General features: G+C 38.7%; 1 protein-coding gene across 4 annotated transcripts in view; it reads right to left on the reverse strand.

The window, feature by feature from the left end:
• Positions 1-20,270, reverse strand: part of CR2 (complement C3d receptor 2) — a 32,981-nt gene extending 12,711 nt beyond the window's left edge. Inside the window, exons 1-20 of one of the 4 annotated variants that reach the window (XM_033093500.1) lie at positions 20,137-20,270; positions 13,677-13,856; positions 12,214-12,313; positions 11,723-11,808; positions 10,654-11,049; positions 9,517-9,693; positions 9,331-9,433; positions 8,594-8,679; positions 7,031-7,420; positions 5,450-5,638; positions 5,266-5,365; positions 4,946-5,028; positions 4,050-4,457; positions 3,263-3,439; positions 3,093-3,183; positions 2,724-2,800; positions 1,425-1,832; positions 864-1,040; positions 702-789; positions 269-351 (exon numbers count right to left, since the gene is read on the reverse strand). In XM_033093500.1, coding sequence (XP_032949391.1) covers positions 269-351; positions 702-789; positions 864-1,040; positions 1,425-1,832; positions 2,724-2,800; positions 3,093-3,183; positions 3,263-3,439; positions 4,050-4,457; positions 4,946-5,028; positions 5,266-5,365; positions 5,450-5,638; positions 7,031-7,420; positions 8,594-8,679; positions 9,331-9,433; positions 9,517-9,693; positions 10,654-11,049; positions 11,723-11,808; positions 12,214-12,313; positions 13,677-13,856; positions 20,137-20,194 — 3,457 coding nt within the window. In that variant the 5' untranslated portion in view covers positions 20,195-20,270. Of the gene's footprint in view, positions 1-268; positions 352-701; positions 790-863; positions 1,041-1,424; positions 1,833-2,723; positions 2,801-3,092; positions 3,184-3,262; positions 3,440-4,049; positions 4,458-4,945; positions 5,029-5,265; positions 5,366-5,449; positions 5,639-7,030; positions 7,421-8,593; positions 8,680-9,330; positions 9,434-9,516; positions 9,694-10,653; positions 11,050-11,488; positions 11,555-11,722; positions 11,809-12,213; positions 12,314-13,676; positions 13,857-20,136 lie in introns of those variants that run through there. The other 3 variants (XM_033093501.1, XM_033093502.1, XM_033093503.1) reach the window with 3 other exon arrangements.
• Positions 20,271-25,561: the final 5,291 nt, after the last annotated feature.

Below are 25,561 nucleotides of genomic sequence, written 5' to 3' on the forward strand. Positions count from 1 at the left end.
AAAGAAATGCAACTATATTATCATGAACTAGAGATATAGGCTATATTTGTCTTTTTTAATCTTCAGCAAATATATGGCAAATCCATGGTTCCTACTAGACAACTTTGTTTCCCAATGACAGTGCTGACCAAACACTGAAAGATTTTTCTTGTCTTATGTACACTGAGCTAGAACACATAGACTGTAAAGGTAGCTATAGACTAGTTCATCAGTGGCCTGTCTTCTCTAACCCCTACTACCCCAGTGACAACTTCAATTTCTATCTTACCTTCACAGAGTGGAATCCTTTGGAACCAAACACCATTCTCAGTGTCCTGACACTTCCGATAAGCATGTCTAGTCAACAGGTACCTAGAGAGAGATTATGATGCATTTCCTCTTCCCATTACCACGTCTCTGCAACCTAGCCTCCTCAAGCCACAAATACAGAGGACTTAAGAACTCTGGCAGAGATGAGTTAAAACCCTTGGTCTCCAAGTAAGAAAACTACTTTAGACCTAGACTTGCTCACAGCAAAGCCATTGCCATGTCAAGAAAGAACTGAAAAGTCAGAGATTCTACTTAGACTTTGGAGCCTCACATTGTGTGTGAGTGTGACAATGAGGAACCTCTAAAAGGTGTCACCAAGGCAAGCTAAGGGTAGAATTAATGCACAGAACAAAATGGAGACCCTTTCTCAGAATGGATCATCTCACACTCACCCATCTTGACAGGAAGTATTAACCAGTATCACATGCGAACCAGCCGGAGGCTCTTGAATATCTTTTCCCACAGGTTGGCATGGTGCTTCTAGAGGAGCAAAGTTGCAATTACTTATACACGTCTGACATCAAAGAGAAAGACAACTCTTGTACTAAAAGTACCTTCACACCGAGGGGCAGAAGGACTCCAATTTCCTGAAGGCATACAGTGAATGGATTTGTTTCCCACAAGCAAGTAGCCAGGGTCACAGGTGTAGTCTACAGTCATCCCAGAGACAAAGAAGACCCTATTTCCACCTGTATGCCGACCATGGTGGAGCCCAGAGGGTGGCTGGCAGCCTGAAGAGAAAACTCCCCACATAAATACCAACAAAAGAGGAATTCATACTCAGGAATATTAAGTATACACAATTTGACAACAGACAATCCTAAAATTTTAAGCCAAAGATCATAAAGCTCTAATTTATCCCTGAAGGCTTTCTGCTCTTTAGAAGGAACTAGGCATCTCTAAACGGGTCCTTTCATTATCTATGCTGAGTATATTCCAGATACAAGAGGCATTAACACAAAGAACATATACATCACACATAGAATGTTCTACTACAGAATGAAAGAAATAGGACAGTGACCTGTGCCCTCTTGACTTCTTGCATGACTCTAGTTTGGGGTGGGAGATAAGGAGAAACAAGTAAATACTTCATTTTTCCCCCATTGGGTTTTTACCTTTTTCACAGACTGGTATTTCAGGATCCCAGGTGTTATTGGCTTTGCAACGAATCTGACTGCTGCCCTTCAAAGTAAATCCATTATTACATTTGAATATCACGCTGTCATTGTAGAAATATGGGGCTTCTTTGTCAGATATCTGGTATCCATTTGCGACGTGGACACGTGAGCACTGAACAGCAGGGAGGGATAGTTTACAGAGAGGAGCAGGGCCACTCCAGATGCCCCTCTCCTGATTGTTGCTTATACAACGGATGGTGCTCTCCCCAATGAGGTTGAATGTTACTCCGCTCTCTGGCCCGGGGTTACATGTGTAAGTGACTGTGGTTCCATACAGAATGTCTTCTGAGGAACTCCCTGTGTGTGTCCCATTGATGATAACAGGGGGCGGTGGGCAGGTGATTTCTGGAGAGATGAGAAGTTACTGTAGAATTCTGTTTCAGTATTGACACCAAATTAGAGAAATGAAGCTAGTAATGAACCTGTGGTTATCACATTTCATGGACGATATGGTCAAGTTTTGACGATACAAGTTATTTCATGATATATGTAAAATTCAACTCAAACAGGTTTCATAATGGAAATCTTTGTCAGAAGTGAACATGTACATCAATATCATATTGTGAGGCAGTAAAATCCAGTAGTAAATTATTAATTGAAAAATAATCTCTTTTTAATAACCAATAGGTGAATAAAAGGCACAGTGAAATAGAATTAAGCTTTTCTGAGTACCATCTTTGTCCTAGGATGATATGATACTTTGGCCAAGAATGTTTATTGTTGATCGAGCATCTACTTTTTGACAGGCGATTTTCTCACATACAAAGCAGGGATAGTACCATTTAATTATAACAGCTTTGAAGTCTGCATTCTTATGCTGACTTTACAGATGAAGGACTAGAGGTTCAGAGAAGTTACATAAATTGCCCAAGATCGTATTAAGCAATAGATACAGAATATGAGATAATATCCCACACAAATCTCCTTTTTCTCCACTAAACTACAGTATACCCAAACTGAGCATGGTAGATTACATACTCACCACTTTCATCGATCTTATATTTCTAAATCACAAAAGAGAACCAGTCATTAAACACATTTAAATTAAGTGATTGTTATGTTTGGAAGTAGAAAGAGGTGACAGTAGAAAGACAGCAAAACTGTGCAACCTTAACTGTTGACAAAGTTAATAAAATATAATATTCTCATTCCAATAACATGGCCTAAAATAGAAATCTCCCAATAAAAGCATAGCTCTCACATTATTTCAGGTTCTCTGTTATGTTTGCTACTCACCTTTACAAAGACGAATCTCCATAAACCAAGGAATCGCACCTTGACAAGGCTGATAAACACTCTCACCTAATCGGTACCTACAGACAGAGTCAAGTCATTTTGACAGCTGGGGATGACTAAGCTAAGCAAGAGCTAGTGGCTCAAAAGCAGACTCACCGCTTTCAGGACAAGAAGCAATAGGAACAAAAATGTAGCCAGCATCAGCACCATCCATCTATTGCATAGGCATAGTTTCCATGCATGGAAAAATAGCACGATCAACACTTCCGTGAACACGTGACAGGGAAGGGTCTTTGAAATAAACTCTTACACAGAGCCTGCAGTGTGCACTGAAAAGACAGACCTAGTTCAGGCGTAGCCAACACTCACCCTTCATCGCAAGAAGAGTTAACATCCAGTCTAATAAATTGATCCCGGGGTTTTTCATACAGATGTTTTCCTATGGGTTCACATTCTGCCACTAAGAAAAGAGAGTAGGATGAGAAATCAACTCAAGGCAATCTCAAAACCACAAAACACCTACATTCAAAGCCTGGCACCTTTGCATTTGGGGGCAGTGGGTGTCCACACCCCCTCGGAGGTACAACGTAAAGATTCTTCTCCCACTAGCACATAGCCAACGTCACAGCTATATTTTACGGATGTTCCAGGGTCAAAGCGGATCCTGTGTCTATCTTCCTTTTGCCCATTGAGGATTTTAGGAGGAGCTTGGCACTCTAAAAGAAAGGGAGACAATTTTTCTTATAGAACATCAAAAGGAAGAAACAGGCCAAAGAAATTGTTGTTAAAGCTACAATTTCACTCTGGTGGCAGTTATAATGGTACAGAAAGTATCTTGCAGCCCAGCTTAGGGTAGTTTAAAGCAGTGGTTCTCCATCTTTTTCTCTATTCATCACTTTGACTGCTGCGATTTTATTCAATTCCCACTTGGTGCTCTAACTCTTCACATGTCGCTTCCTTTCTTAAGGAATCGCCTAGTATGCTTTTAATGGGAGATTCTGATATAGCCATGCAGTGGGGGCTTTGCTGACTTCCCTTTTAAGAAATCTCATTTAGCACAAATAGGCATTTTTTTCTCCCTAAAGAAGTGGGCAACTTAGTGGTCTTTAGTATTTCCGCCCCCCCCCCACGGATACTCCCACAAAATGACACAATGCTGGGGGCAGTGTCAAGAAAGCCTTCTATATAATTTATATTCACTATGCATGTTAGTAGAATTGAGGGAACTAGAACCTGGGAAAGACCCTGCTCAAGTCCATCACCTCTTCCTCTCACTCTTCGAAAAGATGAACCAGTAGCATTCTTTCTGAGTATTGGAATACCCACCCTTCTCACAGACTGGTGCGGATGGCTCCCACGTGCCTTGGGCATTACATCGTATTCCCTTGCTGCCCTTCAAGGTGAAGCCATGCAAGCAAGCAAATACCACAGTGTCATTATAGGAATACTGATCTTTCTGCCCAGATGATATTTGGCCTCTTAGGATCTGGGGAGGTTGACACTCAATCTCAGGAAGAGAAAGTTCGCAGCGTGGGGCAGGGCCACTCCATATCCCAGTCTTCTGACCATCAGCGGTACAACGGATGGTGTTCTCTCCAACCAAGATGAAGGTCACACCCTTCTCGGGGTCCGGGTCACAAATGTAAGTGACTGTGCTTCCATACGGGACGTTCATTGAAGGGTGGCCTGTATGTCTTCCATTGAGAATGGGAGAAGGTGGCAGGCAAAGAATTTCTAGAGAAATTACAGAGAGAAATGACAAGATTTTTGCTGTGCTGTAAACAAAGAATGCCTCAGTCATTGCCTGATACCACTCTCACCTCCTGGGTTGAGGGACAGTGACATTTGAATCTGTCATGAATCAGTTAAGGCAGGTATAGCATTAGAATTCCAACAGTATGATTTGAAGTTTAATCCTTGCTTTTGTTTTACTGAATATACATTCTCCTTTATGTACATGGCCTGGCTGGCAAGTCTATTTAGATTTCAGAGGAAGAAAAGCCCAGGAACACTGTTTTCATTGAGTAAGCAGAGAATAAAGTGGTAACTGAAGGATCTTCAGTGAAGAATATATCCCTTAAAGATGTCTAGGAGAGATGTTTGCTCTATAAGCCTCTGTATAGTAATGACTGGACCAAAAGCTCTTAGTTAAGCTGAGAACACAGTGTCCTGTTGAGCCTCTGACAAAGAACTCGTTGCAAACCACAAGTTGTCTAACCTACCTTCACAAACAGGCATCTTGGTCCATAAAGCTTCCTGTCCAGCAATTACACACCTACTGGAAGGCTGGCCTTGTAATCGATACCTGGAGGTAGAGGGTGGTCATTCAGAACTATCAGGCAGTTGGTCTTGGGGAACATTAACCTCTATTTAAAGTCCATGACAAATTCACTTAATTCATGTGCAACAACTACTTTTATTAGCATTATCTCTCAGCCTCACCCCAGGGTGTCCATAGATCCTCACTGAGGAGCTTTCAGAGGTCACACCATGCATATATAATCCAAATGAAGTAAATCACATAGATCCTTTAGACACTCACCCTTCGTTACAGGAAAAGTCCACAGTTTCGCCAACCCGAAGACTTGGAGGCCCCTTCATCTGCCCATTGAGAAGTGGTGCTGGAGGTTTACACCGTGCCTCTAAGGAAACAAGCCAAAGATGTGCAAAGCATTGCAATAACCAAATAGTCCAATTACTGAAAATTGATTTTAAATTTTGGTTACCTTTACATGTGGGAATGACGGCACTCCAGTCTCCTGACGACAAACAGCTAATGGTCTTTTCTCCAACAAGCAAGTAGCCAGGTTCACAGCTGTAAGTCACAGAAAATCCAGGGACAAAAGGGCCAACATTCTTTCCTGTGTGATGTCCATTGGGGATCATGGGAAGTGGTGGACAATCCAGAGGGAAATCTTTACACGTTAGAAAAAAGGCGATCAGATGATACATCTTACACAATCTAGATTTTGACTTAGTAAATGGATCCAAATAAATGTCACATGATCTATGGAACCAGTCATCATTAATTTCCAACTTAGTCTTTTAAAGATCAGTTATGGTTTATTTATATACATTTTATATCAGAAGTAGCACATTATTTTCCATTTTTGTTACACTTTATGATTTGCCTGTGAAAAATTTCAGTTACTCAAAAAATGTCTATTCTACCCTCTCATCCTACCCTTAAATCTATTGTCCATCCAAAAGTACCATGTTATCATTTAGGGAGTCATCTTGCTAGATATTAGTGACATAGTTTTATGGGATCCTATATGTGATACACACACACACACACACACACACACACACATACACACAGACACACAGATAAAGGGTGTGTAAATGTGTACTAAATACATCTTACTCTATGCCTTCCTTTTTTTGCTGAATAATCTATGATATCTTTCTGGGTCAATACATATAGTTCTACCTAAATCTTTATAAAGGCTTAATTATTTTCTATAATCACCTAATTTTGTGACTCTCTTCAGATAGTCCTTACATCCAAGATTATATATCTATCTATAAATAGATAGAATCATATTTTTCTAATAATAGATTTTCAACTCATTAATCAATTTAGAATCGATCAATATTGTTCTTTACTAAGAAAATTAAGAGCTAATTTTGATGGCATAATTTTTGTCAAATATGCCAGTCCCTGTAATTATGTGATTGAAATTCAGATTTAGATTTCAGCAGCAACATAAACAAACCAAATAAAAAGGAAATGAAGAACTTACAGTAGTCCCTACTTTTAAAGTCATTTGATCAGAAATGTTATGCTTAGGAGATGACTTGGGAAAATAGTGGATTTCTTCAGAAAGTGTTCACAGACACCACGGACAACAGGGTATCATTTCTATCAGACTGTATTAACAGCTACTTATAGAAGAGTTTTAAATCCACTGGGTATATTTTTGCTAATAGATTTCACATTTCTTCTAATTTTAACATTAACCCTGATACACAGTTTAAAACCACCCAATTTGCATAGCCCCAACCAACTCTGGCCCCCATCCTTGTGAGGTTTACCCATTCAGCTATTAGGTATGTTCAGTTTCCTATTCCCACTATACTTTGAAATGCTTTGCTCTAATGATGTTTGTTAAATGAGCATTTATATCCCCCATGACTGAAAAAAAACGGGAAATCATAATTTTCACACTTTCCCTTGATTCCTCCCTTGCCCTCACCATTCACAAATCCACACTTTTCTTCCTTCAGAATGATACAGAACTTGATCTGCACAGAAATGCAAGGCTCCAACCTCCCAACTCAGCTTTATCTTGGTTCTTACTCACCACTCTCACAGGTTGGTAGTGGTGTCGGCCCCCACGTTTTGTTTGCTTGGCACCAAACGGACTTGTTTCCTTTCATGGTGAAGTTGGTATAACAGGCAAATGTCACAGAATCACCATGTCTGTATAGTGGCTTAGATTTTTTATCTTTGTATCCCCCTGGTACTATGGGCTCAACACAAATGGAATTTTTGTTGTAATATTCACATATAGGAGCAGCTTTGTCCCAGATTCCTTTCACTTGGCCATTACTTGTACAAAAAAGATTTCTGTGTCCAATTAGGCGGAAGCCATATGAACAGGTGTACCTTACCACACTATTAAGAGGTATGAGGCCAGAAGCATAACTATTCCTGCCATTTTTGATAGGAGGAGGAGGGTCACAAGAAATCGCTGAAAAGTAGAAAAAGAAATATATGGTCATGCTGATTATAACAACAAAAATATTCAAATTTAGATTAAGCATCCAAATACAAGTCACGTCAAGTTTTCAGAAACAGACTAAAATTTTTATAATTTATTTCTTACTCATAGTCCCTGTTTATTCCCAAGCTCCTAAATTCTTACCTTTTTCTTGATCTTCAGCAAACAAATCAATATAGGATTTATAAGCACCATCTTGACTCAATAGTGACAATGAAACAATTTATTGAATAGTTTTGAATCTAATCAATTTTAATAATGAAACAAAAAGCAAACAGCACATGAAAATAATTGTTAATGACAAGCTAATCAAATGTGGGGAGGTAACGTAGACTAGTGAAATAGGATTCAGTAGACCTAGTTTCAAATCCTCACTGTCATTCAATAGCTGTGTGACTTTAGGCAAGTCTTACCCTCCCTAAGCCTCAGGTTCCTAGGTTGTTGTATAGATCGAGCTACTTCATAAGGCTGTAATGAGAATCCAATGAGAGAAAACTACCTGAAAGGGGCAAGTACAAAACCTGGAACATACAAATTATTCAATACCTGTTTGAAACACACATCTGGGGCTACAAGTGGTGAAAGTACTTCTGTCTTGCTGCTAAAGATACTGCAGTCTCACTATAGTCATTTGTCATCCTTTTATGCTGGACCCCTTTGAAAAAGCCACAGGAAGTGATTAGAGGTTTGGAATAACAACCTCACATCTTTATTTACTTGATCTCATGTGCGTGAAGGATATTAATTGTTTATAGCTGTGTTGGTATATGCAAATCTTTCCTGAATGAGTCTCAGAGTAAAGGGAAAATTGCCAACCTCCAGAACTTCTGGTTGATTTCCACTTAGCTCCAAGAGGGCTCATCAGTAGAGGAAATGGAATAAGGAAGGCATGGCCAAACCGTTTCAGCACATCAGTGCTACTCAGTTTCAATAGGGGTAACTTTATCTTAATACAAATACAGTACAATACAATACAATACAATACAACATGGAGTCAACTGAATGAAATTAGTTTGAGTCTGCATTCTAGAACATACAGAAGAGTACACATATGGATAAGATGTTATAATCGATAAATGCAAGAAAGCACACCAAAAATCAAGAGGCATGATCCATACTTAATTATTTTTGCTTTCTACTCACATTCACAGACAGGAAACTTATTATTCCAGAGTACTCTCATTCCCTCTGCGACACATTGACTAGAAGATTTGCCATTTAACCGGTACCTTAAATAATAAGGGGTAGCAAATGTCACCAGAACAAACCAATTCTCACTTGCATGGAATTAATCACTTCTTTCAAGTATACGGCATTAATGAGCTCTATTTTTAAACATTTCTGGCTTAAGAACAAACTCCAAGAATATGAATTATCTCAGTTATGTGATGACTTCAGACCAGGTAAAAGCACAGTGAAAAGAAAATCCTAATGATTATATTCTTTTAAAAAAATTCTCCTTTGTCTCTTTGGCATCCAAATGTCAAGATTCTCTTGACCATTTAGAAGGAACAAGCTCAGTTCCTAATGAAGAAATATCAAAGACACAGTTCCCTAAGCTCCCTGCAAAGAGCCCATCTTACTGAAGCCCCATCATCTACTCATTTGCCATAATAGGAGCCTTAACTTCTGACACCAAACTTTGTTTTTCCAAATGATGAATGGACAATTCCCAGCTTTGGCTGGCCATGCACCATACATAGACTTGGATAAAACCAATAGGATTTGCTTAATCAGAGAATTCTTAGTAATAAAGGTAAAGGAAAAAAGGGGGGGAAATCAGAGAGAGGAAACAAATTCACTATCTTTAGAGATCACATTTTGCAATGCTTAGCTATAAACCACAGGTCTAAATTCTGGGCCTGTCACCTCACACTCACCCCTCATCACAAATAAATGAAACCTCTGCCCCAAGCTGGAGACTAGGAGGAGCCACCACATGGCCGTTGAGAAGTTCGTTTGGAATGGCATCACATGATTTCACTAGGAAAAAAGAGACAAAGCTAGCCTGTGAAGAGTCAGGAAACAGGTTGAGTTTCCTTAAGATGGAATAAAGTTTTAGGCACCTTCACATTTGGGGGCTCTATGGCTCCAGGTTCCCAAGGATGTACACTGCATAGAGTCAGCTCCAATGAGAGTGTAGCCAGGCTCACAGCTGTAGGACACTTCCTGTCCAGTTGGAAAGAATTCTTTATCCATTTTGTTATAATTACCATGGTGGATATGTGGAGGTGGGAGACACCCTAAGAAAAGAGCAGGACCAGAGGTCTTTTATTTCCAAAATAAGAACTTTCTACTGTACAACCTAAGCCAACATGGTGTTGGCAGGTGTGGGATGAAGGTGATCACATCATCTCTCCTAAGTGTAAAGCAGAGAGTCCTTTGATGAGGTGGAGTGGGGCTAATGTGCATTACTTTTTTTAGACGTGATAAACCATGCAACTATCTGCTTTCCCTATCTTGATCTATGCCAGGAAACATTACATCCATTCATCATTTTCTACTTCATTTAACTAAATGATCTCAGATGTCCTCTATAATATTGTAGCCAAGGGAACCAAACTTTTGTAATACATTTTTCACCATCAAAAATCTATGTCTTTTTCCTGCTTCCCAACTCAGGTTAATGAAGATACTGAGCCTTGGGGAATGGGCTCCCAATGTTGCCAGGTTTTTGTAAGTCAGAAATTTCTCAATAAGAGTAGGGGAGAGAGGGAGACAAGGGGAAGAGCCTCAACCTTAATTCACCTTATTCCATAAAGTCTACATTTTTCAGTATGAGAGTGTATAATGCTTATAGTATTTTGAATCAAATTCTGCCTTCAGCCAATTTCCTCCATTGGCATGGGCAATAGGATTGAGAATTTATATTGTTCTCATTTAACTAAAACCTAATCAGATATATGTTTTGGAAAAATCTCTGATCACTGGCTCTGATACTATCCTTTTATTTTTTATTTTTTGTAGCGTCTGTCTTCTCATTTTCCTACATTAATGTAGATCTAGCACTGTCCCAGAATATGGGAAATCTCCTACCTCTTCAACATTTAGATATTACTTTTAAAGTTTACTTTCAAAGTCTTTAACCAGGACACCCAACCACATATACGATCTTTCTCCTCCTCTTCTCATAGCCATCATGTATCTCTTCCTCCAAAAGTCTCATTTTATTTCTAGGTCCCCAAATTTTCAGCCCAACTCACCCTTGAAGCACTTTGGCAGTGAAGGATTCCATGTATTGTTTGGTTGGCACCATACTATATTGCTTCCTTTCATGGTAAAGCCAGGCTTACACTTGAACATCACAGTGTCATTTAAAGAAAAAGAATGTTTAAATCCAGATTCCATAATTCCATTTTCAACTTCTGGAATTGGGCATTTGACTAGATTAATGCACTGAGGGGGAGGGCTGCTCCAGATGCCAACTCGATTGTCTTTGCTGGTGCAGTATATTGACTTCTCACCCACGAGGTCAAACAGCTTTTTCCCATTGGGTCCAATGTGGCACTGATAAGTCACCACCATTCCATAGTAAAACTCGCTACTGCTGCTGCGAAAGTACCCATTGAAGATGGGTGGGGGTGACTCACAAGGAATAGCTTTTTGAGGGTTAGGCAGGAAAAGAGAGAAGACATTTAAATGTTATAACTTCTGGGAATTTTGTCTTCAGTCTTGCAAACCAAACTCTAATTCAGTCTACCATTAACCCATATTGTTGAAATTGTGTATCTTTATCTCTAAGATGGCTCTAAATAGGAAGTAGCAAGATGGAAAGGTACATGAAACTTCTCTGATGAAAACTCAAAAAATTATGATCTGGTTACTAGTTCCCATCCCCAGAATATAAATAAACTGTTGTAGGAGGCACCTAGGGTGGCCTATTTTGCATGGAATAAAGTTGGTAATGTGCAATCTCATGGCATATTTCAGATTTAAGCACTATTCGCTATGAAATAACTTATCATCAAAGGAGAGTAATCAAAGGAAAGTGTTGTGGGATTGCGGGGAGGGGAGTGGATTAGAAGAAGATATACAAACCACAGCTCTGTGCCCAGAACTTCCCAAACCAAGTGTAACCTTCCTGAGTTACTCATTTTGATGTGTAGATGTGGGGAGTTGCATGTCCACATTTGTGCTTCTGAAAGATAATTTGTGCAGTAGGAGATGTGTATAGAAGATGTGCTGGGCCAGTGGAGACCAGAGTTAGAAAGGTGAATTAGAAGTGGATAAAAGGAATTACATAGGGTGCAATAAAGGGATCATTTTACTCACATTCACAAAAAGGCATGTCCTTATCCCAGATTACAGTATTGTCTGAGATAATACATGTAGCAGATGAGTCACCAATGAGTCGGTATCTAAAGACAAAGAGATGAGTGATCATCTCCCAGCTAGATGTACATTATAGGAATTCTTAGTTTTTTGTCCACTGAAAGAATGGCAAAGAATGGAATATCATGTATTATAAGTAATGGTGATAGACTAAAGAATCATATGAAAAATTCAACAATCTAAACCCAAATTAAATTTGATCTCCTGGAGATATAAAATTGGAAGAAGAGTAGCCCAAGCTTCTTTCTCTTCTAGGAATCCTCTCTAGTTTGTAATCTCTAGAGCAATTCAGGAAGGTGATTCTCTTTTTGCTTATCTATTTTTAAGGATAAGTGGGAATTACTCAGATCTCTTTTGGAAGACTGGTAGTTTCTTGTTGAAACTACTATTCTAATACCCATGTACACTGGAGATGTCTCCTGCCAACTCACCCTTCATCACAAGAATATGTAATTGTTGACCCAAACACGATACCCATGGGTATGAGGACAGAGCCATGGAGGAGTTCTCTAGGACTCACACATGATTTACCTACAAGGAAAAACAAAACAAAACAGGATTTGGGATTGGGATTTGGGGGTAACTTTTGTGTTTTATATTAAATCCCAATTTAACTGGACTTGTTGACTATCCTATTTATGTTTATTCAAAAAATTTTTTGACATTTACAAAACTTCTATCTTCCAAAGGATCAGTCAACTCCATAACAGTATTTGTTTAAAGTTTATAGTCTATATTTCTGAGTGTGCATGCAAATATTGGTGGTCATCCATAATTTATAATCTCTATTTCCCCTTTTTATATTTTGTCATTTGATGACATCATCTATAAAGTGGCTTAAAAAAACAAAGTCACTGCCATCATTTCCGTTCTACAACTCACTCCTTACCCCCTGACTTTCATTCAATTAGTCACCAAATTTCAGTGACTGAATTCCAGAAATCTCTCTCCAGACCAACTACTTTACCACTGCTGTAATCTCTTATTGGATCGTTAACAAAACTCACCTTTCTAACTCTGGTCTCCATTCACCCTGTACATCTTCTGTGCACATCTACCACTGCACTGCACACATTATCTTTCAGAAGCACAAATGTGGACGTGCAACTCCCCACATTTAAAAACATATGACTTCCCATTGTTGATTGGGGAAATAAATGCATGGCCTGTCACAATTAAGCTTCAAACCACTAAATCAACTACTATTCCTCATCATGTACCTTATCCTCCAACCACACTGAATTTTTCTTTTTCCAAAGACATCATGTTCTTTCATACCTCTATGCTTGTGCCTATGCTGTTTCCTTTGCCTGTAATGCCTCGATTTCCCTAATTCTCCTGGATAGCATTTATTATTTACTTCTCTATTACCTCATAGAACTTTATTGCTATGAATAAATGAAAGTATATCATAGTACAGTATTTGTGTAAAAGTTAGTCTTTACAATTAATATAGGAGTTCCTCAAAGGAAGGGACTAGCAGGTTTTTATGGTTCTTCCCAGCCCCATCATTTAGCCTAAAGCTTCATACCTAGTAGTTACTCAAAAATATCTCTTGAATTAAATAGGGTAGAAATAAAGTTAAACTAATATTCCTTGTATACTAACTTCTAACCTCACTCTAACACAGTACAGAGAGCATAGAGCAAGGTCATAGAGATTATAGAAAACCAGGGCTGGCCAGCCGTGATGATTTAACCTCTGATGATTTAACCTCAATATCCAATGCCCTTAGGAGTAAAAGAAAACATGGAGAACCCAGGAAATCCTCCCCCGCCCCACCTTAATTTGAGATGAGTTACTAATTCGCTGGTCTTTTATCTTGAAAAATAACAGGTTAGCCCATAGAGATACACTAATAGACCCAAAGATGCCTTTACTACAGATTACTCACGTTTACAGTATTTCTTAGCATCTGACCACTTGGAGGTCTCTAGGCACGTGGTAAAGAATGACTTCTTGCTATACCCAGGAAGGCATTCATATTCCCAAGATGTCCCAACAGCAAACTCAGACTGATCACTCTGAATTTTAGGCTTAGCAAAGTCATACACTGGCAGGAACTTACACTGACCTAGAGACAAAGACCACAGGAATATCAAAAGTAAGAGAGGCTAAAACTTCTACTCTGCTTCTGTTTTGCCATCAATTACCATATAACTTGCAGTATGGGTGCATATACAGAGAAATAAGCTCAGAAGTTCAGACGTTTTAGGATAGATTTCAGAGGAAGAGCTGGAAAAAAATCATTTTTCATCAAAGTCCATAAAGACCCTGGAGTTGTTCCATCTTCTTACAACCTCATAAATAAAAACTAAAACCTTATAAAAACTTTTCTGGATGGCACAGGAAACTAAAGTACATCAGGGACCTTATAAGCTCAGCATGTGTATGATCTCCTAAAATTACTTTAATGAATTAACATTACTATCTTAGTCATTAAAGTTTTAGACTATAGCAATAAGAAAATATGCTTATTTATTATTCTTCATTATTGTATTCCATTAACCTAGTAGTGTAATATGCCTCCTAAGAGAACTTAGTAAATACGTTCTGATGGGTACTAGATAAAAGGAACTAGTTATTTAAAGACAGTTCCCAGTGACTTCAAATAATAATAATATTATTCTTATTAATAATGAAACAAATCTTATCCCAGGAGATGGATAAGAAACTACAACACCCAGATACTTGAAGATATACCTAGAAAAGTCATTTTTCTAGGTATGAAAGAGAGCTCAAGTTTTAACTCCAGAATGGCAATATATTTGAATATCAAATTTATAAATCTTATTTTCACATAAGTATGAAACAGGAACAGGTGAAAGCCAAAGAACTCACATGGTCTAACTGACACAGGTAAATACAGAGCTCCCAAGGTTGTAGCCAGATACAGCCTTTCTGTCACCCAACACATCTGTTGGAGAAGTCATATAGACTGGATCTAAGAATAGCCGTCATTGTTTGGGACCCAGATCTCATTATAGATACCCTATTTCTTACCTAAACTCCTTTGATTTCCTCCATTAATACCTAGAAATGTCTCCAAGTGCCTACCTGTTCAGAACAGCAAGACTGTATAGGGAGAGTCAGGGTTTGACTTCAATGAAGACCAATTCATGACACTGATATTCCTTGTGCCAATTCACCTTAAACAAGTGATTTAACCTGCAAATATCCAGTGTAAATAAAGACAATACTAAATGATTCTCCAGAAGCTGGAAAACCACTTTAAATACTCAAGAATTAATCAGCAGCAGTGGACTAAGATGGAACCAAGATCTTGACGCAGCAAAAGCAGGAAGGTACTTTATAATATGACCTGAGCTGAAAGGAAGTGAAAATCACATTTTTGGGATGAGAAATAATGGGAAATTCTAATCCCTAATAAGGAGACTTAGGGCCTCTCTCTTCTTTGAAGGATACTAGCTCTAATTAGGATTCAAATTGCTAAAATCCCAAATCACAAGATAGAATTTCCAGCAATCGTGTTCTCTTCCATATCAAAAAAGGGAAGGTTAATGAATGAATAATTAAATAACATGAAATTTTTTAAGGGTTACTGCACCCTCTTCACATCTTTCTAAAATCAGGAATAAAAATCCAGAGTAGATCATGACTAGGCCTAAAATAGAAGATAGTGGCAAGATATTTACATATAGATTGCCCAAACCCTGTTAGAAACTAACTGGGCCAAGTAGCTTTTAGAGAACAGAGTTACATTTAGCTCTTCATTTAGATTTACCTTGAATGAATGAAGAACAAATATATAGTATAATAAAAATAAAACTGAAAGTTAGGTCAGAAAGCAGTTAGGAGGAGAAATTATTATTAAGAATGAGAATTGTTATAATCAAATGCCTTAACACTGTGATTCCTGGTCATGTGATCATTTTTGAATGACGGTCATGCGTATTAACCAAGTTACTGTCTTAAGCACAGAAGATGCATCAGTGAGCATTAGAGACAAGGTTCCCACTCTCATGAAATTTATCTTTCAAGAGAGGGAGATACATCATAAATAAATACCAATAAATAAATAGATGGTACGTAAAGGACATAAATAGTGATGTGTCAAATGTAATGCACCGGAAGGAAGAGGGGACAGGATGGCATACCACTTCCTTATGATGGGTAAGGAAGACCTCTGAAGAGGAGACATTGAATTTTGATGGAAGGGTAAGAAGGAGCCAGCCAGTCAAAGCACTGGACAAAAGCATTTTAGGCAGAGGCCTAACATCAGAGACGCTTTTGCTATGCTTTAAGGAAATTTCGATAGAAGGCAAGTGTGATTGGAATGCAGTGGTCAAAACAGAGTGGTATGACATCAAGTTAAGACAGCTCAACAGTACGGTAGCTGCATATTATCCTGAGTGGAAGTCATTGGAAGGTTCAAGCAGGAGAATCACACAGCTGACTTACTTTTTAAAAAGAATAGTCTGGCAACTGGGTGGAGAATGGACTGGATTTTTAGTTTCAGAAGCAGAGAATGCAGTCTAGAGGCTACTGTAGTAGTTCAGACACACAAAAAAAATGAGGCTTGGGCCACCACAGCAAGACAGTGAGAAGTGGATGAATTTGGAATATATTTTAGAAGTACAAATGGCTTTTTGTTATATTAGATGTGGGGCTAAGGAGATGGGAGGATTCAGTAATAGCGTCTAGGCTTTTGACTTGAGCGATTTGGTTGATGGGAATACCAAGTGCTAAGAAGAGAAAACCTGGGAAAGGAACAGTTTTTTGTTTTGGGGGGTGTGTGTGTTGTATGGTGTTGTAGGAACAGGATTCGTTCCACTTTAGACTTGGTATATTTAACACACTTACTGGGCCTCCAGATGGAGATGCCAGGTAAAGCAGTTGGATGTACAAATTTGCCACTCAGGAGATATGTCAGGACTATAGATAATAAAAATGAGTAATAAATATTTAATGGACTATAGATAATAAATATGAGTAATACATATAAGTAATACAAGTATTTAAAGCCATGAGACTGGGTGAGATCTCTTAGGAAGGAGGCATTCAGAAAAGCAGAATAGGCTCAGTGTTGAGGCCCCAAAACCTTTAATATTTAGAGACAGGGCAAAAGGGACTTAGAGCAAACAGACAGGTACAGAAAAAAAATAGATAATGAGAGTGTCCTGTCTTGGAAAATGAGAAAAACTGTTTCAAGAAGGTGGAAGTAGTCAGCTTTTGCTGAAAGACTGAGAAAGATAAAGACAGAAAAATGATCATTGCGTTTGCCAGCATGAAGGTCAGTAGTGAGAATAGTGAGGAAAGCAGCCTGTCAGGAGTGAGTTAAGAAGATAAAGAAATGTGACCAAGTAGTTGATGAGAAGTTTTGCTGAGAAGAGGATGAAAAGGAGGACAGAAAAATGCAGTTCCATTGGGTCATGAGAAGTCCTCTTTCCCTAATAAAGGATGTTCTGGGGCATATTTTATGGGGTTGATCTAACAAGTGATATAAATGCAGTGATGCAAGATGGTATATCTCCAGAAGTAAAGTCCTTGCAAATGCAAGAGGGGATGGAATGTGATCAAGAATACAAAAAGAGGAGTTGAATTTTGTCATCAGAAAGGATACTTTTTCCATTGTTAAAGGAGGAAAAGAACATTCTTATTGAACTCCTAGTTATATGCTTATGCTAGGATTCATTAGGCAATGAGACAGATAAAAGTCTTGCTCCCCTGGAACTTATATTCCAGGGAGGAATCAAACACAAACAAGTAAATAAACAAGAAGGTTTCATATGGTGATAGGTGCTCTTCGGAAAATAGAACATGGTTATGTGATAGAGAGTGACCTCGGGTCCAACTGCTTCAGATAAGAGAGAAGAGCCAAATTAGAGTCGAGACCTGAATTTCCAAAAGAAGACAGGCAACGGATGATCTGTAGGAAGAGCATTTCAACAGAGGGAACACCTAGTGCAAAGACTAAACAAATGTGAGCGTGTTCAATGGCAAGAAAGCCAGTGGGGCTGCAGCAGAGGGAATGAGGGTGAGTAAGACAGAGAATTTCAGAGAGGCAGAGGCCTGTAGTCAAGGATAAGGGGCACGGATTTTGTTTTTGTCTCAATGTGATGGGAAACCCTTAGCACATTTTAAGCTGGAGACAGAAAGGATCTGATCTTAGGTGGAGGTAGATGATTAGAAAACAAGAAAATTCCTATTTGATGATTTTGGCAAGAGCAGAATTTAACAGTGCAGGAAATTTGAATCACTTTATACAAATAGACAAAAGAAGGGAAATACTGGGGAAATATTCTATACAAATATTGGGGAAATACTCTAAGTTGGAAATTTGCTTCCCATATGACTATGCTCATAGCAGTATGGCCTATAGACACATGCTTCAGAATCTTCCAGAATGCTTGTCAAACTTCAGCTTCCTGGGCCACAGCCCAAACCTGTGAATCTCTGGAGGGTGAGGTGGGAACCTGTACTTAAAAAGGCACCTGAAGAGTTTCTTAAGCATACTCAAGGGCAGGTACTAGCCAAGAGCCATGGGACAGTCTGGGGAGGGTATACAGTAGGAGCAAAATTCAGGATGGGGTCATGGGCAAAATATGAGCAAAGAACCATGGAATGACAGTCAGGAGAGATGATGGACAGTACATTCATGACAGGAAGCAATGGGGAATCTGAGGGCCATGCTTAGGTGAGATCTGATTACAAAGGGCTCGAAAAGCTGAAGACATTTGATTTAAAAAAAAAAAAATCCCACAGGCAGTAGTACCCTTTGAATTTTTTTGAGCAAGGGAGTGAAGTAATGAAAAAAAAACAGTTTTAAAAGTTTGTTTTTCACCATTAGAAAGGATAAAGACTGGTATCAGAATGACCTGTAGGAGAGGAGGCTGTTACACAGGTAATCATAACGCTTAGGTGTAAAATATTGGTGTGAGAATGAGAATACAAACAGAAGCACATTAGCTATAACAGTTGGCAAATAGGTAGACATGGTCTTTCATGTGTCTATAGTTAAGTGACCTAGAGGCTGGCGCTGCTCTGGTACCAGGAGGGGATGCTCTGGCATACTTGGAGGGGATGATGAATTGGCAGGGCTGGTGAAGAATTTGATTTTCAACTGATGATAGCCTCTCTGAAATTTAGAAATAGGAATTCAAGGCCTATGAGAAGTCAGGTCTGGAATTATGTGATGCAGAGGTGTTAGAGAAAGCTGCGAATGTGCGTTTGTTCAAAAGGAGTTAACACATAGGAGAGAGAGAAAGATGAAGGTAATGGTTTAGAGAAATGTCTGATTAAGGATCAGGAGAAAGTTCAATGTCAGGAAGCAGACAAAATAAGTTGTAATAGAACCAATGTGTGCAGTTTCCCTTAACCAGCTGGGGGTGGTTGAGCTTAAATGCTGGCTCCATAAAATCAAGCCCCTTCAGTTGGTCTTATTATTGACATGTAGTACTAACAACTAACAGCTAACTCTCGTTTGCCAATTACATCTGCCATTCAGGGCAGCTCAGTAGGGTGATAGGGAAGTTTATCACTAGCTTCATTTCACAAATGACTTGCCAAAAGTCACCCAGTTATTGAGGTCTGCATACAGCAACTTCTTAATGAACTAGGGATTCACTGTACCCTGGAAGTAATTAGAAAGTTACGCACATCTTAATACCAGGAGACGCTAATCATAGCAAATTACAATATTTCTTTAAAATTACCCCAATTTTGAGGAAAATGAGTTATAATAAACATCGAATGAGACCTTCTGAAGCCCTCACCATTACAGATGGTAAATAACATCTGTAATTTTAATTCACTTCTTAACTTTTCTAAGTAACTCCAGAAGTTGGTCATTTAGGATCTCTTTTCCATGAGATATATAAATCTCACGCCTGGGAGCCAGACATTATTCTTAAGCGGGGAAGACAGCGGGAGGATCTGCTGCTCTTACTGGCCAGGAACGACTTCAGAGGATGCAGAAACTCCCGCGCCTAGTGGAACTTGCCGCAGACTTTCTGCACATGAGTAGGTTTTGGTTACGTGGCCATCATTAGCGCTGGCAGACCTCTGGGGGCGAGAGCGAGGAGCACCTGGTGAGACCCAGGCGCGGAGAGCCCAGAAAGGACAGACCTAGCACGCCACCTGCCACACCGGGTAGATCATACAGTGCCCCTCTGTGGTACAGCCTCCAGTTCTTGGTGGTCCCAGCCCGGGGAGGCGCAAGTGAGGGCATTCAAGACCGAGAGATTTGGGTTTTCCCCCAAAGCAAGCGGGAGGAAGGCAAGCATCCGACACTGCCCCCACCTTCTCGCTTTTGACTGTGCTTTGTATGGCGGCACAGAGGCCATCCCTGCCCCAAACGCGTCCCTACCGCCGTGCTCCCCCTCCTAGCTCACCGAGGACCCCTGGCGTGACGATAGCCAAGAAAACCCAGAGCAGGCTGGCGGTACCCATGCCACAGCGGCAGCCCCAACGGCGGTACGAGTTCCGAGACCCGGAGCCTCCGGCAGCTCAGGTAGGGCAGGGCTGGAGTAAGAGGCGGCGGCAAGCACGGGAAGGTGGGCCCTTAAATAGTGTCTGGCACCACGTGCTAGCTTTGAGCGCACACCTTCAGGCTGTCTGGGGGCGGGACGCCCACGCGTGTAAGGACGGCCCAGGCGGCGAAGGTGGGGTAAGCAGAGAAAACTCTGATCCAGTCATTGGCTCAAACGCCAGCCCTCCGTGCAGTGGCTTTCCAACTTTTTGACCGTGCAACTCGGTGCATCCATTTGTGCCTCTCTAGAGAACTGAAACAAGTTTCACAAAACAGTAATCACCCTTACTGATCTACAGGGAACTAGTCCGTCCTCTCCTCCCCTCTCCTCCCCTCCCCTCTCCTGTCCTCTTCCTTGGATCCACTAAATTCATTTCAAAAGCTATTAATGATTTCAACCCTCAGCTTGAAAGAACAGTTTACTTAGAAAGGAAACTTATGAACAGCAACAACTTCTGTTATTATATCCTTTATATTTTGAAATAATTTCTATGGAAAAGTGGCAAAAATAGTACAAATAATTTATATATAAAATTATATATATATATATATAATCTTCAAATGTTAACATTTCACTGTTTTATCATTCTGTCTCTCTCACTTTGGGTGAATATATATATGATACATACATATAATTATGTAATTATATAATTGTTACTTTAGAACTGTTTAATTATTTCGTGGGTATTTTCTAAAAACAAGAACATTGTCTTCCATAACTACAGTGCAGTGAGCAAAAACAGGAACTTAATATCAATACAATACTATTATCTAAATGACAAACTGTACTCAAATTTCTCCAATCATCTCAGTAATCTTCATTATAGCAAATACACACACACACACTTTTTTTTTTGCCTAGTCCAGGATGATTCTAAGATCACGTATTGCATTTGATGTGTCTTTTTTTCTCCGTTAATCTGAAAAAGGTATTCAGGGGTTTTTTTGTTGTTGTTTGTTTGTTTTGGTCTCTCATGATCTTAATACGTTTGAAGAGAACACAGCAATTATTTTGGTACAATGACGTTTAAATTAGTTATCTATTGCATAGAACACATTATTCTAAACTTACTGATTTAAAGCAAGATAAACATTTATTACCTCACAGTTTCTGTGTCAGGATTTCAAGAGCAGCTTAGCTAGGTGGTTCTGGCTTGAGATCTCTCATGAGGTCGCAGTCAAGAAATCAGCCAGAACTGCAGTCACTCTAAGGCTTGGCTGGGACTGGAGGGTCCATGTCTAAGATGACTCACTCACCTGCCTGTTAGCTAGAGGCATCATATCCTCACCATGTGGACCTCATCATAGGACTATTTGAGTGTCCTTGTGACATTGTAGCTTGGTTCTGGTTCTTCTCCCAGAGCAAGAGAGAAAGGCAGAAGCCATGATGTCTTTTATAATCTATCCTCAGAAGTCACACTGTGTAATTCCTACATTATCCTATTGGATACTACGATGGTTAATTTTATGTGTCAATGTGACTGGGCTATAGGTGCTCAGATATATAGTCAGACATTATTCTGAGTCTTTCAATAAGGATGTTTATGGATGAGATTAACATTTTTTATAGTGGTAACTGATATATTTATTTTTATTCTTTCCATTTTGTTTTTTCCCAGTTTTGTTGAGATATAATTGACATATAATATTGTATTAGTTTATGCAACATATTGATTTGAGGTATGTATACATTGTGAAATGATCATTGTAGTAAGGTTAGTTAACTATCATCACCTACATAGTGATAATTTTTTTCTTAGGATCTATTCTCTTAGTAACTTTCAAATGTACAGTATAGTATTGTTAACTATAGTCACCATGCTATATATTACAGCTCCAAAACTTACTTACCTTGTAACAGGAAGTTTTGCTTTTCGACCACCTTCACCATTTTCTCCACTCCCTGCCCTCCACCTCTGGCATCCACCAACCTGCTCTCTATTTCTATGAGTTTGGTTTTGTTAGATTCCATATATAAGTGAGATCATACAGTGTTTCACAGTCTGACTTGTTTCACTTAGCATAACGCTCTCAGTGTCTGTCTATGTTGTCACAAATGGCAAGATTTTATTCTTTTTAATGGCTGAATAATATTCCATTGTGTGTGTGTGTGTGTGTGTGTGTGTATGTGTATGTGTATCACAATTTCTTTATGCATTTATCCATCTCTTTGAGATAGTGATTTCTTTTCCTTCGGACATACACCCAGAAGTGGAATTGCTGGACTATATGATAGCTCTATTTTTTTTTTATTTTTTTTTATTTTTTATTTATTTATTTATTTTTTTAATTTACTTTTAATTTATTGGGGTGACAATTGTTAGTAGAATTACATAGATTTCAGTTGTGCAATTCTGTATCACATCATCCATAAATCACACTGTGTGTTCACCACCCAGAGTCAGCTCCCCTTCCATCACCATACATTTGATCCCCCTCACCCTCATCCCCCACCCCCCAACCCCCTTACGCTCTGGTAACCACCAAATTACGTTCCCCAGATTAATTTTCAAACCCCGTGGCCATCCTGTGGTCACCGACTGCCCTCCAATCCCCTCACCCTCCCCCCCACCCCCCACCCCCCCCCGCCCATCTAGCAACCCTCAGTTTTTCCTCATTGTCTCCCAAACTGTTTCTGATTAGTTCATTCACTTATTCTTTTCTTTAGAATCCGCAAATAAGTGAGATCATATGGTACTTATCTTTCTCTGTCTGACTTATTTCACTTAACATAATGTTCTCTAGATCCATCCATGTTGTTGCAAATGGTAAGATTTCTTTCTTCTTTATGGCTGCATAATACTCCATTGTATAAATGTACCACAGTTTCTTAATCCAGTCATCTACCGATGGGCATTTTGGTTGTTTCCATGTCTTAGCTATTGTGTATAGTGCTGCAATAAACATAGGAGTGCATAGAGATTTTTGAATTGAAGTTCTGGATTTCTCCGGATAGATACCTAGGAGTGGAATTACTGGATCATAAGGTAGTTCCATTTTCAGAATTTTGAGATACCTCCATACTGTTTTCCATAGCGGCTGCACCAGTCTGCAATCCCACCAACAGTGCACAATGATAGCTCTATTTTTAATTCTTTTTTTTGTGTGGTTGATGTTTGCATGCTAACATTTTTCGATTTTTAAAAACTTTCCATATTTTATCTCTATATTGAAGAGAATGTATGTCTCCTGCAGACAGAATATAGTTCTTGTTTTTCGTACATTCAGAAAACATGTGTATTTTGTTTGGACTGTTTAATCTGGTAAACATTTATTGTTATGTTTCATGTATTTGGATTTATGTCTTCAATTTTTATTTCTTTTTTTTCTATTTTTAATTTGTTTGAGGAATTGCCATACTGATTTCCATAGTGGCTGCTCCAATTTACATTCCCAACAGCAGACTACAAGGGTTCACTTTTATCCACATCCTCTCCAACACTTGTTACTTGTCTTTTTGATGATAGCCATTCTAACAAGTGTGAAGTGTCTCACTGTGGTTTTGATTTGCATTTCCCTGATGATAAGTGATGTTGAACACCTTTTCGTGTTTACTGTGCAGACGTGGTTTAGTTTGATGTAGTCACAATTGTTTATTTTTGCTTATGTTGCCTTTGCTTTTGGTGTGAAATCCAAAATATAATTGCCGAGACCAATGTCAAGGAGCTTACCCGCTGTTTTCTTTTAGGAATTTTATGGTTTCAGGTCTTATATTCAAGTCTTTAATCCACTGTCGGTTGATTTTTTTTGTATGGTGTAAGATAGAAGTACAGTTTCATTCTTTTGCATGTGGCTGTCAAGTTTAACCAACACTTTGAAAAGACTATCTTCATAATCTCATTGTACATTCTTGGCTCCTTTGTCATAAATTAATTGACCATATATGTGTGGGTGTATTTCTGGATTGATCTATGTATCTGTTTTTATGCCAATAACATACTGTTTTGATTTTTATAGCTTTATAATATAGTTTGAAATCAGAAAATATGATGACTTTATTCTTTCTCAAGATTGCTTTGGCTACTTGGAGTCTTTTGTGGTTCCATACAAATTTTAGGATGTTTTTTCTATATATGTGAAAAAATCTCATTAGAATTTTGATAGGGATTGCATTGGATCTGTAGATTGCTTTGAGTACTCTGCATGTTATAGCAATACTAATTCTTCCAAGCCATGAGCACAGAATATCTTTCCATTTATTTATGTCTTCTTCAATTTCATGAGTGTCTTATAGTTTTTAGTGTATAGATCTTTTACTTTCTGGTTAAAGCATTTCCTAGGTATTTTATTCTTTTTTATGCAATTTTAAATAGTATTGTTTTCTTAATTTCTCCTTTTGATATTTTGTTGTAAACTATTTCTGTGTCTATGAGCTTTTGTTTCTCATTTGTTTGTCTTGTTCTTTTGTTGTTTTTGGTTCATATACCACATATCAGTGAAATCATATGGTTCTCTGCTTTTTCTGTCTGACTTATTTCGCTTAGCATTATAATCTCAAGGTCCATCCATGTTGTCACAAATGCTCATATTTTGTCTTTTCTTACCGCCGAATAGTATTCCATTGTGTATATATACCACAACTTCTTTATCCAATCATCTATCGAAGGACATTTTGGTTGTTTCCATATCTTGGCCACCGTAAATAAAGCTGCAATGAACATTGGAGCACACTTGTCTTTATGGATAAATGTTTTCAGACTTTTTGGATAGATACCCAGGAGAGGGATTGCTGGGTCATATGGTAATTCTATTCGTAATCTTTTGAGGAAACTCCACACTGCCTTCCATAGTGGCTGCACCAGTCTGCATTCCCACCAACAGTGTATGAGGGTTCCCTTTTCTCCACAGCCTCTCCAACACTTGTTACTGTTTGTCTTGTTGATTACCAGAGGGTGAGGGGGTGGTAGATCAAGGTAAAGGGGATCAAATACATGGTGATGGAAGGAGATCTGACTCTGGGTTGTGAACACACAATGGGATTTATAGATGATGTAATGCAGAATTGTATACCTGAAATCTATGTAACTTTACTAACAATTGTCACCCCAATAAACTTTAATTTAAAAAAAAGAAATGCAATTTCTTTCTTTTTGTATATTGATCTTGTATCCTAAAACTTTACTGAATTGATTAGTTCTAACAATTTTTGGTGGAGTCTATATGATAGCATGTCATCTTTAAATAGAGACAGTTTTACTTTTCCTTTCTCATTTAAATGCCTCTTATCTTCTTTTCTTGACTGATTTGAATGCCACTTATTTTTTTGTTTTTTAATTTTTATGTTTTTG

This window comes from Rhinolophus ferrumequinum, chromosome 22, assembly GCF_004115265.2.
Source record: "Rhinolophus ferrumequinum isolate MPI-CBG mRhiFer1 chromosome 22, mRhiFer1_v1.p, whole genome shotgun sequence".
Classification (NCBI taxonomy): Eukaryota; Metazoa; Chordata; class Mammalia; order Chiroptera; family Rhinolophidae; genus Rhinolophus; species Rhinolophus ferrumequinum.